General features: G+C 28.3%; 5 protein-coding genes across 5 annotated transcripts; 2 read left to right on the top strand and 3 right to left on the bottom strand.

The window, feature by feature from the left end:
• Window positions 1–78: 78 nt before the first annotated feature.
• EIN_321190 (tyrosine kinase, putative) lies at window positions 79–2894 on the top strand (the record flags this gene model as incomplete). Its single annotated transcript, XM_004260449.1, has 2 exons — window positions 79–1180; window positions 1219–2894. Coding segments are annotated over 2 exons (2778 nt in total), but the record flags the coding sequence as incomplete, so codon positions are not given.
• Window positions 2895–3090: 196 nt separating this feature from the next.
• EIN_321180 (serine/threonine protein kinase HT1, putative) lies at window positions 3091–3744 on the top strand (the record flags this gene model as incomplete). Its single annotated transcript, XM_004260448.1, has 1 exon — window positions 3091–3744. The coding sequence occupies one exon, from the start codon at window positions 3091–3093 to the stop codon at window positions 3742–3744; it is 654 nt and encodes a 217-aa protein (XP_004260496.1).
• Window positions 3745–4305: 561 nt separating this feature from the next.
• EIN_321170 (serine/threonine protein kinase HT1, putative) lies at window positions 4306–4974 on the bottom strand (the record flags this gene model as incomplete). Its single annotated transcript, XM_004260447.1, has 1 exon — window positions 4306–4974. One exon carries the CDS (start codon window positions 4972–4974, stop codon window positions 4306–4308), a length of 669 nt encoding a protein of 222 aa, XP_004260495.1.
• Window positions 4975–5008: 34 nt separating this feature from the next.
• EIN_321160 (hypothetical protein) lies at window positions 5009–5497 on the bottom strand (the record flags this gene model as incomplete). Its single annotated transcript, XM_004260446.1, has 1 exon — window positions 5009–5497. The coding sequence occupies one exon, from the start codon at window positions 5495–5497 to the stop codon at window positions 5009–5011; it is 489 nt and encodes a 162-aa protein (XP_004260494.1).
• A 2797-nt stretch (window positions 5498–8294) lies between these two features.
• Window positions 8295–8768, bottom strand: EIN_321150 (hypothetical protein; the record flags this gene model as incomplete). The annotated part of the gene is made up of 1 exon (XM_004260445.1): window positions 8295–8768. One exon carries the CDS (start codon window positions 8766–8768, stop codon window positions 8295–8297), a length of 474 nt encoding a protein of 157 aa, XP_004260493.1.
• Window positions 8769–13749: the final 4981 nt, after the last annotated feature.

Raw genomic sequence — 13749 nt, 5'->3', positions numbered from 1 at the left:
TGTTTGACTTGTTCTACGTGTTCTCAAAATGAAAGTAAATGTCTATTATGTGAAGAACAATATACATTTAATGAAGGTATTTGTGTATCCTTTTCAGAAGCTATAATGCACTGCGTTGAAGGCGATAGAACAGTACAAAAGTGTTTAAAATGTGAAATCTATTATACTCCAACTGTTGATTATTTAAATTGTTCAATTTGTGAAGAAGCCATTGAAAATTGTTTATATTGTTCCCAAACCGAATTTAAGTGTTTAAGCTGTAAACATGGATATACAGTTTCTTCAAATGGAAGTTGTATTTCATGTACTTCTCAAAACTCGGATTGTGTATCTCCACAAATTGGATCTTGTCAATACGGACTTTCTTTGTTTGATAATTATTGTTATGATTGTATTTCTGAAATAGACGATTGTGTATTGTGTGATCCAACACAATGGGGATGCTCAAAATGTATTTCTGAAAAAACACTTTTTAATGGAATTTGTGTTGATTGTAATATTACAAATTGTAATAAATGTTCAACGGATTCATATGAGTGTGAATTGTGTCAAACTGGGTATTACATTTTGAATGGTATTTGTGTTCTTATTTGTGACAATGATAATAACTGTTTGGAATGTAATGGAGAAGTTTGTTCGAAGTGTCGTCTTCCCTACGTTTTAAATGAAAATTTCAAATGCGTTCAATGTGTCGATAATGAAAATATTTCCAAATGCATTAGATTTGAAAATGTATGTGATTATGAATATTTTCCAAATAATAATTATTGTTGGGAAACTTCAATTTATTTTGACAATTGTCATATGGCGAGTCGTACGACTTATGAGTGTGTTCTTTGTGATGAGGGATATGGTTTAAATACATTAAATCAATGTGAGAGATGTGAATATGGTTGTTTATCATGTTCATTCAACAGTACATTTTGTGTTTCTTGTGTCACCGGTTTTTCAATTTCAAATGGAAAATGTTTTATAATTTCTAAAAAAGATTGTGATATTTACAATATGCCTTTGGGATGTGAAAGTTGTGCAAATTTAATGTATCCAATAGAAGGAAGATGTTTATCATGTGAGATTGACAATTGTGACATTTGTAAAGAAGAAAGTTGTTTAAAATGTTCTTTTAATAAAACAACAACTGAAACTCCATTAGAATGTGTTCAACAAACAGTTTCACATTGTTTTTTTACTTTAATTTTAATTGTTTTTTTTGTGAAGATAATTATTATTTGAATATAAATAATACATGCGAAGAGTGTCCTTTATATTGTAATTCTTGTGTGTTTATTAACAATCAAATCCGATGTAAAGCATGTGCAATTAATCATACTTTATCCGAAGATTCAACAAAATGTGAGTTAAAAGAAACACATTGTGAAATTAGTTACAATGGATATTGTTATACATGTCAAAATGGTTCTACAATTAAAAATGGTATTTGTTCTTTATGTACTCAAAATTGCGAAAAGTGTAATTATGATGGTTGTGATATTTGCAAACAGAATTATTTGATAGTACCACAAACAAAAGAATGTTTATTTTACGACAAATGTACAGAAATTAATGATAACATTTGTACCACTTGTTCTATTGAATTGTATAAAACAGGAGATCAGAATTCCATGTGTGAAAATTGTTCAACTTATTGCGAATATTGTTCTGAATCCCTTTGTCTAAAATGCAGAAATGAATATTATTTGTCTGATACATCAACGTGCGAAGTTGATACAAAACAAAACAGGCAATTAATGCAAACAACAAAAACAACTTTAACATCAAACTGCGCGATAGTTCAATCAGTTGGATGTATTCGATGTGATGTTGGGTATTATTTATATAATTCCAAATGTGTGAATTGTCCATCACATTGTAGAATTTGCTATAGTCCAAATGAATGTGCGGTTTGTGATATAAATTACACATTACAAGGGATATCCTGTGAATTGCTTAATACCGAAAATGGGTGTCAGACATTTCAATTAAATAAAATAAAGTGTGCAATATGTTTATCTGGTTATGTAATGAATCGAGAAGGAAACTGTGAAAAGTGTCACTTGTCATGTGACACTTGCATCAAAGATTCAACTATTTGTTTGACGTGTGCAGAACATTATTTTATGAATAATTCTCGTTGTGTAAGTACCACTCAAATAGCAAATTGTGTCACTGCAGGTTCACATACATGTTTAAATTGCTCTAAAGGGTATTATCTCAATCAAAACGGCTTTTGTACAAAATGTCATCCAAATTGTTTGTCGTGTGATTCTGAAACTGTTTGCACGAGCTGTTTTGACAATTTCGTATTTTCCATGACAAAATGTGTTGACATGGTATTAATTCAACATTGTACAAGTGCTAAAAATGGTCTTTGTGTTACGTGTGAAAATGGTTTTATTCTCAAAAACAACTTTTGTAAAGAAAAGACGAAGATATGGGTATACATTGTCATACTATTTTCTATTATACTATTAATTATAATTATAATATCAATTATCATATTACCGCTCTATTTTATCTTTAAAAAACACAAAAATACAGAAGAGAAAACAATATTTAAAATGGAAAGATCAAATTTAATTTTTACCAGTTTAGATTCAGTTTTAAGTTCTAACAAAAAGTTGATTGACTTCGATAACATTCAAATTCCAGTTAATAAAGAAACTCGCGAACTTCTATGTTTGGGAAACAAGTCGAAACACCACATAAAATTACAATTGAGTGTGATTACAGATGAAAGAGTAACAATTCAAATTAATCCACAAATTGTCGTTCTCAAAAATGGCGAAGCGTGTGAATTTGAAATTTTGGTGACCCCAAATTGTACGTGCAAAATTTCGTCTTTACTTAAATTGATTTACATCGACTTTAAAACAGCCAAAGAAACCGTTTTTTGATTATCAAATTGTTTTTAATACAGAGCTTTCGACTCGGATTGATCCAAATGAACTTAAAGAAGATAAGAAACTTGGTGAAGGATCTTTTGGCGTTGTTTATTTAGGAGTTTTCAGGGAGCAGAAAGTCGCAATAAAAAAATTAAAAATAGTCAATGAAACAGATGACAAACAACTCGAATTTATCTCAGAAATTGAGATGTTAGAAAAGTTTCATTGTGATTTTATTATCAACTTCTTTGGTGCAGTTTGTGTACCAAGTAAAATGAGTTTAGTCACTGAATTTGCTGAATGTGGAAGTATAGAAGATATAATGATTCATAAGAGTCGTAGAGATATTTCAAATCTAATGAGGAACAAATTTGTGTATGATGCAGCTCGAGGAATTTTGTATTTACATAACAATGGCATTTTACACAGAGATATCAAGCCAGACAACATTTTAGTTGTATCAATGGATTTTGAAAACAAAGTGAATGCTAAATTGACTGATTTTGGAAGTAGTAGAAACATCAACTTGTTGATGACTAACATGACTTTCACCAAAGGAGTTGGAACACCAAAGTACATGGCGCCTGAAGTGTTGAATAAAGAAAAATATCGAATGCCAAGTGATATTTTCTCTTTTGCAATAACCATGTATGAAATTTTCAATTGGGAAAAATGTTACAACAAAGAAAATTTTAATTATCCGTGGAACATCGTCGAGTTCGTAGTCGCTGGTAAGCGACTTGAAATTGGAAGTGATATGTCTAATGAGCAATTTAAATTAATACAGAGTGCTTGGATTCAAAATACCAAAGAGCGTGCGACTATTCAACAAATTGTTGATGCTTTGCAAAACATGATGTAATCATTTTTTTTCATTTTAGTTTAAAAATGATATTTATTAACACTTAAAACATCATTAATTTTTATTGTTTGACTTGTTTTTAACAATGTGTAAAGCCATTTTTGGTGTTTTTCATCAGAATTAATTTTGTAATGTTATGAGCATTATACAGTTACTCATTATTGAAATTATTTATAATAATTAAAAAAGTCAATATATGGGTTATATCCTTAACAATACACCATTTATTTGTTGAAATGTAAATTCCATTTTTTAAAAAAATAGTAAAACCAAAGATTTTTATATAAATGTAATAGAATAATTATGGTTAGAATACAAACTTTTTAAAAGGCATAAAATTAAATTGGTGTAATATTATATCTTCCAATTAATCTAATTTACATTGTTCAAAATTAATAATGATATTATGTTTTATTAATTCTTTAAATTATGTTGAACTTTATTCAAATGTCTAAAATTCAAGAAATCTCAAGTTTGTAAAACACATTTATTGTTTTCAAATGTTTATAATATGTATTACAACACACAATTAATATAACTATAAAAAAATAACAAAACAAATTAAATTGTGTTATAAAACTTTTCAAGTCCAATTTCCACAATATTGATATTTGCTCTTTCAAGTGGGTCTTGTGTCCAACTTGATGTTATCAAACTAGTCAATTCCATTGGAACAGTATCCGGAATATGCAAACGCTTTCCACTACTTGTAAAATCTGCAATGTTCCAAGCAAATCTGAAGTCTTTGTCATCTTTTCGGAACACTTCTTTCCACATAGCTATTTCAAGCATAGTTAAAGAAAACGAGTAAACATCAGCGGCCTTCTTGTATTTCTTTTTGTCAAGAACTTCAGGCGCCATATATTTTGGTGTTCCAATACCTTTGGTGAATGTTATGTTTGTCATCAACATATTTACATTTCTACTACTTCCAAAATCAGTCAATTTAGCATTTACACAGTCATTAATATCCAAAGAGAATATTAGATAATTATCCGGCTTAATATCTCTGTGTAATATATCATTTGAATGTAAATAAAGTATTCCTTTAAAGCAGTCTAACATCATTTTAACTCGCAATTTCATTCTAATATCAACATCTTTCATTCTTCTCATTAAGTCTTTTAAAGACCCAAATTGAGCAAATTCAGTGACCATACATTCTTTCTTTGGTATGAACACAGCGCCATAGAAATGGACGATATACTCACTTCTGAATTTGTCTAACATCTCAACTTCCTTTTTAAATTCAATTTTTTGATTCTTATCGTCGTGATTTGTTTCTTTCATCTTTTTTTATTGCAACTATATTTCCTTGATACTTTCCTTTGTAAACTATTCCAAAGGAGCCTTCACCGAGTTTCTTGTCTTCTATCAACTCGTCGTAATCCAGTCGTGTTGAATTTTCTGTTTGTGCCTTTATTTTAACAGAAGTTGTTTCCTTCTTCCCGTTAATTAAGTCTAGTGAGATTATCATTATTTCATCACACAAATTCATAGTGCAAAATGGTGTTAAAAAGACTTCAAATTCGCACGCTTCTCCACTCTTAAGTGTGACTAATTGTGGCTCTGTCCGTATCGAATATTTGTCACACCCCTCTTTTGTGGTGATTTGAAGTTTCATATTTCCTTTTTTGTTGTTACCAACACAAAACAATTCACGATTTTCACATTCAATGTGTATTCTATCACTGTCATCACCAAACATTATTTCTTGTTTGTTTGATAAAATGTCATCACTTAATTTAGTCATTATAATATTAGAGCGCTTCATCTTAAAGATACAGATATTTTCTGTTAATATATTTTCTTTCTTCTTATTGAATATTATTAAAATGATTGTTATTAATAAGATAATTATAAATAATATTACAACAATACACATAATTGGTAATACTATTATTAATCCATAATTAGTCTTTTTATTACATTCAAGTTTGTCACCACTGAGTTTATAACCATCTGAACATTTTGAACAAATGGAATTTTGAGAAGAAATGCAGTTTTGTATTTGCGAATAGTGCATACATTTATTGTTAATTAAAATGTTGTCATCTTCACATTTGGAACACTCAAAATATTTATCACAAAAAGTACAATTTTCGCCGCATTTTTTACACAAATTTTCTTTTAATGCATATCCATCTTCACATTGCGTACACCCATTTGTCGTTTTATTCACACAATTTGTAAGTTCATCTTGTGGATTGCAATATTTTGTTATATTATTTGGAGTTCTATAATACGTGTCATTGCAAATAAAACAGTTCCCATCATTCGAACATGTTTTACAAGAGATGTCACACTTGTCACATTTCTTGCCATCTGTCGATCGCATATACCCATCTTTGCAAACAACACACCCGTCATATGTTGACATCATCACATCACAGGTACTCAATAATTCGTTGATTTCTACACATTTTCCATTTGTTGCATATGAATATTTACCACATTTTGTACAATACATTTCATTGGAACAATAAGAGCATGGAGATTTACAGGGAACGCAATTTGAATTGTGCAAATAAAAACCATCGGAACATTTGAAACACCCTTTAGAACTTCTTTCAATACAATTGTCGTTGTATTCACTCGTTGTTTTTAAAATTGAATTCACATTTGTTGTGTTATTTACTTCACTTTGTGTTACACATGTATTATTGATAAGTAGAAACAATTTGGTACACTCATAACAAGAATTTAAAACGACGTTGACAAATTGGCAATTGTCATATTTTTCCACTTTAGTTACACACCCTTCAACGTCTTTATAATAAGTTTCTTCACACGATTTACAAATATTATCACTAAAATCTTTGCATTGAATAGATTCAATTGAAACACAATTTCCTTCAACCGTTATTTTATTGTTACATAAAATACACGTGTCTTTGTTTTGAATTAAACAATCATCATTGTTTGCAATGCATACACTATTATTCATGTGACTGTCTTTATCACACATAACACAGTCACTTCCTCTTTTTATTTGACACTTTGAATCTGTAACACATTTTTTATTTGGAGTTAACACAAAATTTTGATTGCATGTTATATCAACCAATTCTCCATTTTCCAATCGACAAATTTCTGCATTTTCACATAATTTGGTTTGACCAAAATTGTCAACAGTTGTGTAATAATTTTGATTTGCTAAATAATTAAACTCGTTTTGTGTATATTTACAATTTGTAACATGAAGTCCACAATCCGTGTTATTGTTACATATCAAACAAGTTTTGTTCTCATTTTGAGTTAATTGATATTTGCATTCTTCGTTTAATGAACAATTTCCATTTATTGTGATGACATTAGATTCACAAATTTCACAAGTTGTTTTAGAGTATTTGTGGCAATTTGTATCTTTATCTTTACACATCTCTTCATGGAGATAAGAATTTTGAGTACAAGAAAAACACGAAGAATTTACTTGAAGGAGGCACGCATTCTCATTCAATGTTTTATTATTTGTTTCGTAATTATAATGAGTCTCATTTGTATATGACAAAACACATTTTCTATTTTCAACAACATAAGGAGAATAACACGTTGTACAATTTGTACTTCCGTTGTTATATTCACAAAGTTGACAATAGTCAATCACTAGATAACATTCTGAACACGTTTTTTTTGTTTGTTTTTACTTTTCCTGTATCACAAGAAATACATTGAGTTCCATTTGTTATTAAATCATTATCACATGAATAACACTCTTTTTTAGTCGTTGAACACTCAACATATGAAGGTATATTTGCGCATGTCAAACACGTGTTATCGTCTAAGTAATATCCACTTGAACATTCGGCACATTCTCTTTGTGATTCATTTTCGTTTGAATCACAAGAAAAACAATTGCTATTCGAAGAACAAGAAACACATTTTTTGAATAATTCGTTTGTTGTCTCCTTGTATCCAGGTTGACATATTGTACAAACTCCACTTTCTCGACTACAATTATTACAATCAATTGAACATGGCAAACATGGAGAAGTACCACCAAGTGAATATTTATTTTCACCACAAAGTGTACATTGACCATAGTTGTAACCATATCCAGCTTTACAATTAAAACATTTACCTTCGTTTTTATGACAAGAAGTACACGAAGAGTTACACTGTTTACAAGTATTTTGTCCATCTTTGTTTTGATAAAAGCCATCCCCACATTCGGTACATTTAGAATCCAAAGAAAAAGTACCAATTTTACATAACATACATTTTTTTGAACTATCCAAGCCATACCCATCAATACAAATAAAACACTTTCCACTTGTTTTATCGCACCTTTTACATGTATTACTACATAAAGTACACGTTTCTGATTTTTCTTGTGAATAAGAGTTCTCTTCACATGATGTACACTCCGTTGAACCTTCTTTTGAAAAAGTTCCAGCTGGACAATTATCACATGTGTTTGTTTTCATATTTGCAATAGTCCCTCCACTGCAAACTGAACATATTTTCGTATTTTTGATACTACCCGCTGGACATGAAACACAATATCCACTCTCTTGAGTACACTGTTTTTCACTGCACGAATCGTCACATTATTTACATGATGTTCCTCCCTCATTGTCAGAGTAAGAGCCAATTGGACATTCTATACAGTTTGCACTTCCTGGTGATGGTGAATACGTCCCTTTGGGACACTTTTGACATGTTTTTTCTGTTTCATTGTAAAATGTGCCACTTGCACAAATCAAACACAAACCATTATTTATGGTATATCCTTCTTCACATGAAGTGCACCGGTCTGTTTGTCTTTCACATGTTGTACAATTAGAACATTTAGTACATTCTGTACTATTTACAAGAGAATAATTATTTTCACCACAGCATGGATAGCAATTGTTTCCGCTTTGAAATGTTCCTGCTTGACATACTACACATTTACCTTCGGATAATCGAGACCCTTTATAACAAGAAAGACAACTTCCGTTAATTTGGCTACAATTCGCACACAAAGAATCACAAGCGGAACAACTTGTAGATCCAACTAATGAATAATAATTTGGGCACATTGGGAGCACGAAACAGTTCCTCCATTTGAAAAATAACCAGGTATACACTTTTCACATTTGATGTTTGTCACAAACCCACTTCCTGGACGACAGGCAATACAAATACCAGTTTTTCTATCACACGATGCACAAGTCTCTGAAACACATAATTTAGTTGTAAAATTATATTAAATAGCAAATGTATTTTCTATTAAACTGCTATGAACATGATATTTAACACAACATATGAAATATAATAAACACAAATAATATTCTTTATTAAAATTTAATTTATTGTCAATTATTTGTGGGTTTTTTTCACAAACAATAATAAAATTAAAATTATTCGTTTTTTCAAATCCATTTTGTGTTATTTTTACCAATTTTTGTAATAATCCAAATTTTTTTATATTATAAAATAACTATATATTATAACAGGTTCCTTGCATAAGGTAAAGTTCCACATAAGCTAAAGTGACTATACAGGGTTAGACATTTATATAGTAAATTTTGTGGCTGTTGGCAAAAAAGTCCACTTTTTAACAAAAAATATTGTTTTTTGGTGTTTTCTTTGTTTTTACTCTAATAATGGCTTTTTTTCAATCAAAAAAAGTTTTTAAAAAATCGATTTAATTTGTTGTCCAAAAAGTTCATATTACAATTGACAAAAATTTTACAGTTATATTACCTCAATTAACGGGAATAATAGTTTAAAAGAAAACTATACAATAATGGTTGATATATTTTATATCTTTTTGTTAATAAATGCGATTATTTAATTCAAATATTCGGGTAAAAACATCGTAATATTATTATTTTTTTATTATATTTTTTTTCAAATAATCAACTGTAGAATCAAAGCATCACAAGAGTTTTAAGACGGCTCTCAAAGATGAAATCTTGTTAAAAGACCAAATTAAAACGTTTTTATGTCGTATAAACCGTATCGGATTGATTATAATCATTTTCAAAACATGTTTATTTATTTAATTTTTATACTATTTAATTTTAAAAAATAAGTTATTATTTTTAATATAATTTGTAATAAGAAAAATATAGTTTTAATTAATACATTTTTAAAAATATAGTACAGTTTTGTAAAACATTACAAATAAATAGACTGTGCTCAATATTTTTGGTTAAACAATTCAAATTTTGTTTTTATTTATTTTTTACAACAAAAATCATTTGAAAAATGCGTTTTTAGATGAATTTTATTTTTAAAACCACGTGTTTTTAACGCAAATTTTAAAATTTGGTTTATTGCTGCTCCGATATATATTTTAACATCTATTGTTTACTTAAAGTCACAATAAATAGGTGTTTGCCAAAGAAATTGGTAAATAAAAGAATCATTTGCACGTTGAATAAGTTTTCAAATTTATTATTAATTTTCTGTTTTTATTTCAAATATGTTGTATAAATACAACAACAATAAACGGGAAAATCAGGCAAATAAATATCATTTGAATAAATGTACCAAAGAAACTTGTTCGGGTTCAGAACTTGCACCTTTTTTACATTGATTGTTCATAATTTAAATACATTTATCCCAAATTGTGCATTAAAAAGAACTAAATAAACATGATAAAAATACAGAAATATTTAAAATTATTAATGCAAAATCATATCGTTAATTAAATAATAAAATGAACATTAAAAAATAAGTTATAAAAATATTAAACAATTTTAAATGTAGCAAAAATGGGTAATTTTGCCAATTTACACAACTATTATTTATTAAACAAATTTAAAAACATTAGAAAAACAAAAATTGTTAATCTTATATTCATCGGCAATATTAACGTTTCCAAACATAAATATTCAAGAACAATTAATATAATTTTATAATTATTAAAATAAACAATTCAAATTAATACATAATACCAAATAGTTAAAAATACAAACAAAAACAAATTGATAACATTAGAAATGGATTTTTCAAACATTAATGATTTGAATAAATACAATATTTAATATGCCAACATTTGATTTTAAATGGTTGTAACTTATAATATACAATTGATTATCATTGTTTAAACCATGTTAATTGTATGATGGTAAATAACAATTTAATACGCCACGTATAAAAAGGTTTTTATTAAAAACGAGTAATGTATAAATAGAAATGTAATTATAATAAATATTAATAATTAACTATATTTTATTAAAATGAATACGTTTTGTTATTTTATAAACAGAAATTGTTCGGGTTCAAATGTTTTTGATTAAATCAAAAAAATTGTTAAAAAATTTGGGTTATGTCTTGTACTTTTTAGTTCATTTTTTTTTCTAGTTTGGTTTGTAAATTTACATAAAAAATAAAGTAGCTTGATTTTGGCAAAATATCACCAAGATACTTATACATAATTCATCTCTTATTCGAGAAGATGTGTTGCCTACTTTTTTAACCAATCAAATTCACAATTAACACTTGAAAAACACTTTTTATTTAAATGAATTCAAATACTCTTTTAATATTTCGGGAATTGAATACTTATTTTTTAATATTATAAATATAGTAAAACAAACTATATTATTAAATCATCATAAAAATAATCAATTATTTACTAAGTGCAAAAAATTGAAAATAAAAACAAAGCTTTTACGCGTTTAAATCATTTGTCGTTGATTCACAACGTCTTATTAAACCGTTATTGTTCTGTTTTATTTTCCAAATCATTAAACAGACTTGTTAACACCACTTATTAAATTCAATGTGTTTCACCAAAATCAGTCAATTACATTATAATTTGTAGTTAGAACAGTCAATGAAAAATATCAAATTTTAAAACCATGTAAACTTGAGTTAAAAATCATTCTTCCACCCATGTGTGGATAGCATGTTATGGTGTTGTTGAGTATTTATAACACGTACTTTGTTGAAATTTTTCATTTGTTAAATAATTAAAATGGTATCTATTAGTTTTCAAACTAAAAATCAAACTAATAATAAGGAACTGATTAAAAAATTATATTTTTGACAGTGGGAAAAAGCGTTATTGCTTTGCTTGGAAATATTTTTGCCCTTAGTGGACTCGCAGAACTAGGATGTAAAAAAACTATGTTGCGATGTATTTTTGAGGGTCGCGGTGAAATTGGACGGCGAATTCATCACACAAATTACAGCAGAAGTCGATTCAAGAATTCAAAGAGAAAAGGAGGATGAAACAAACACAATTTGTTTAACTCTTTTTTTGTACTTGTATGTGTTCGCAAAAAAGCGTTCTTTGTGAGAGATATTTTTTACGTTATCATGACAAATTTTGCATTTTTATAGCGACTTTTCAAAAGAAAAAGATTTAGCCGATGGCGTATATGTGTTAGAAATTGAAAAAACAACGACGAGTCGAACATAGATTTTCAAAGCGACTATTCTCCAGTTTTTTATAATGAGACATTGTTTTTATGTGATACTACTTGACGATAATTATGTCTTTTTTATATTTTAACTCCAATTGTGAATTGCTAATAAATGAGACTTAAAATCGGAAAGCAATATACAATTACAATACTCAAATATTTGTTTGTTTATCGGGTTTTTTCGTGTGTATTACAATGCACATTTTCCCTTTTTTGAATAAGTGAAAGTATATTTAAAACGTATTTTTTAAAAAACATTTTTAAAGCAAAAACATTTTTTAAAGAAAAAAACGATTTTTAAGTTTTAAATTAAAGACAGTTACCAAAAAACACAAAATAAATTTATTTAATAAAATAAAAACAGCCAACATACATATCATTATTATGCACATCGAATTTCATATATTGTGTTGACTAAAATCTTTACAATTTACCATTAGCAACAAGTTTTATTGTTTAACTTGACGATGTTTTGAAAACATATTATAAGATTATTAATAATTATTAATATTATATTAGGTCGTTTTTAATGTTTTTCTCGTGGTATAAAATTGAAAACGGCATACGATACAACTTGATACTGTGCACAGTTGAGTGGTGGTTAAGTATGTAGAAATTTATTGAGTGTCAATTACAATGTTGTTTGGGTGAAACTTGTTGAAACTTCGCCGAAGACTAATAACTTGAATACTTGTTATTAGTATTGTAAAACATTTTTATTTGTAATTAAGAAGGCTAAATAGTGATGTCGTTATTCAAAGTGGTGATAAAGTCTTAAACTATGACAATCGAGATTCAGAAGTGGGTGAGAAACACCGGCGTTTTCAATAACACGTTCTTTAAAGACATTGAAAACAACACCACGAAGAGTATATTTTAATAGCTAATGATGACCAAAGCATATTTAAAATAAAGAACCCCAAATGAAATCCACAATGAGTTCATAGCGTCACAAATGCAAAACTTCCAAAATGGCATCAACAATAAAACATTTAACCAAATTTAAGTTGTGGTATAAAAATATGTGGTTAGACGAGACACTCATAATGCACACCAAATAACTTGGGTTGTCATATTAGACTTTTCCAGTGTAGAAACAGCAAGTCACTAAAGAATTTTGATAAAACAATTAATAGTATTGGTTGAGTACAAGTAGGCACAAACCGACTAACGCTGGTCGATACAATTCACCAACATCAACTGATTTATATGGAAATGGAAACGACAACTACCAGAGCGAATATGAAAGGTTATTTCAACAATGGTACTTTGACCTGTTATTGAGCCACACTAACTAAGTGTTGTCTGTAGTGAAAAGAGTCTTTAATAACAATTTGGCACTTGCAGGGAAAATCAATAAAGTATATTGGTTGTAGACTGACAACAGTCACGCAGCCGAAATGACATCAGGCTATTACAACTTATATAAAATGTCAACAAAACATCTTTGAAGACTTTCAAAAAAACAAAATCAATTATACTACACTTGATTTAAATATCAAGAATAAACTTCCGATGTAACATCAGCCGGCATATTTTCGACCATCATTAACGTAGTATATCAGTTGTTATTGGGAGTGTGACGAAATGGGTTTGAGATGTGGGTCGATGCCATACATTATATGTAATGAATTACAAA

This window comes from Entamoeba invadens (genome assembly GCF_000330505.1).
Source record: "Entamoeba invadens IP1 unplaced genomic scaffold scaff_1105074726053, whole genome shotgun sequence".
Lineage (NCBI taxonomy): Eukaryota > Evosea > Mastigamoebida > Endamoebidae > Entamoeba > Entamoeba invadens.
This window is presented reverse-complemented; position numbering and strand designations above follow the sequence as displayed.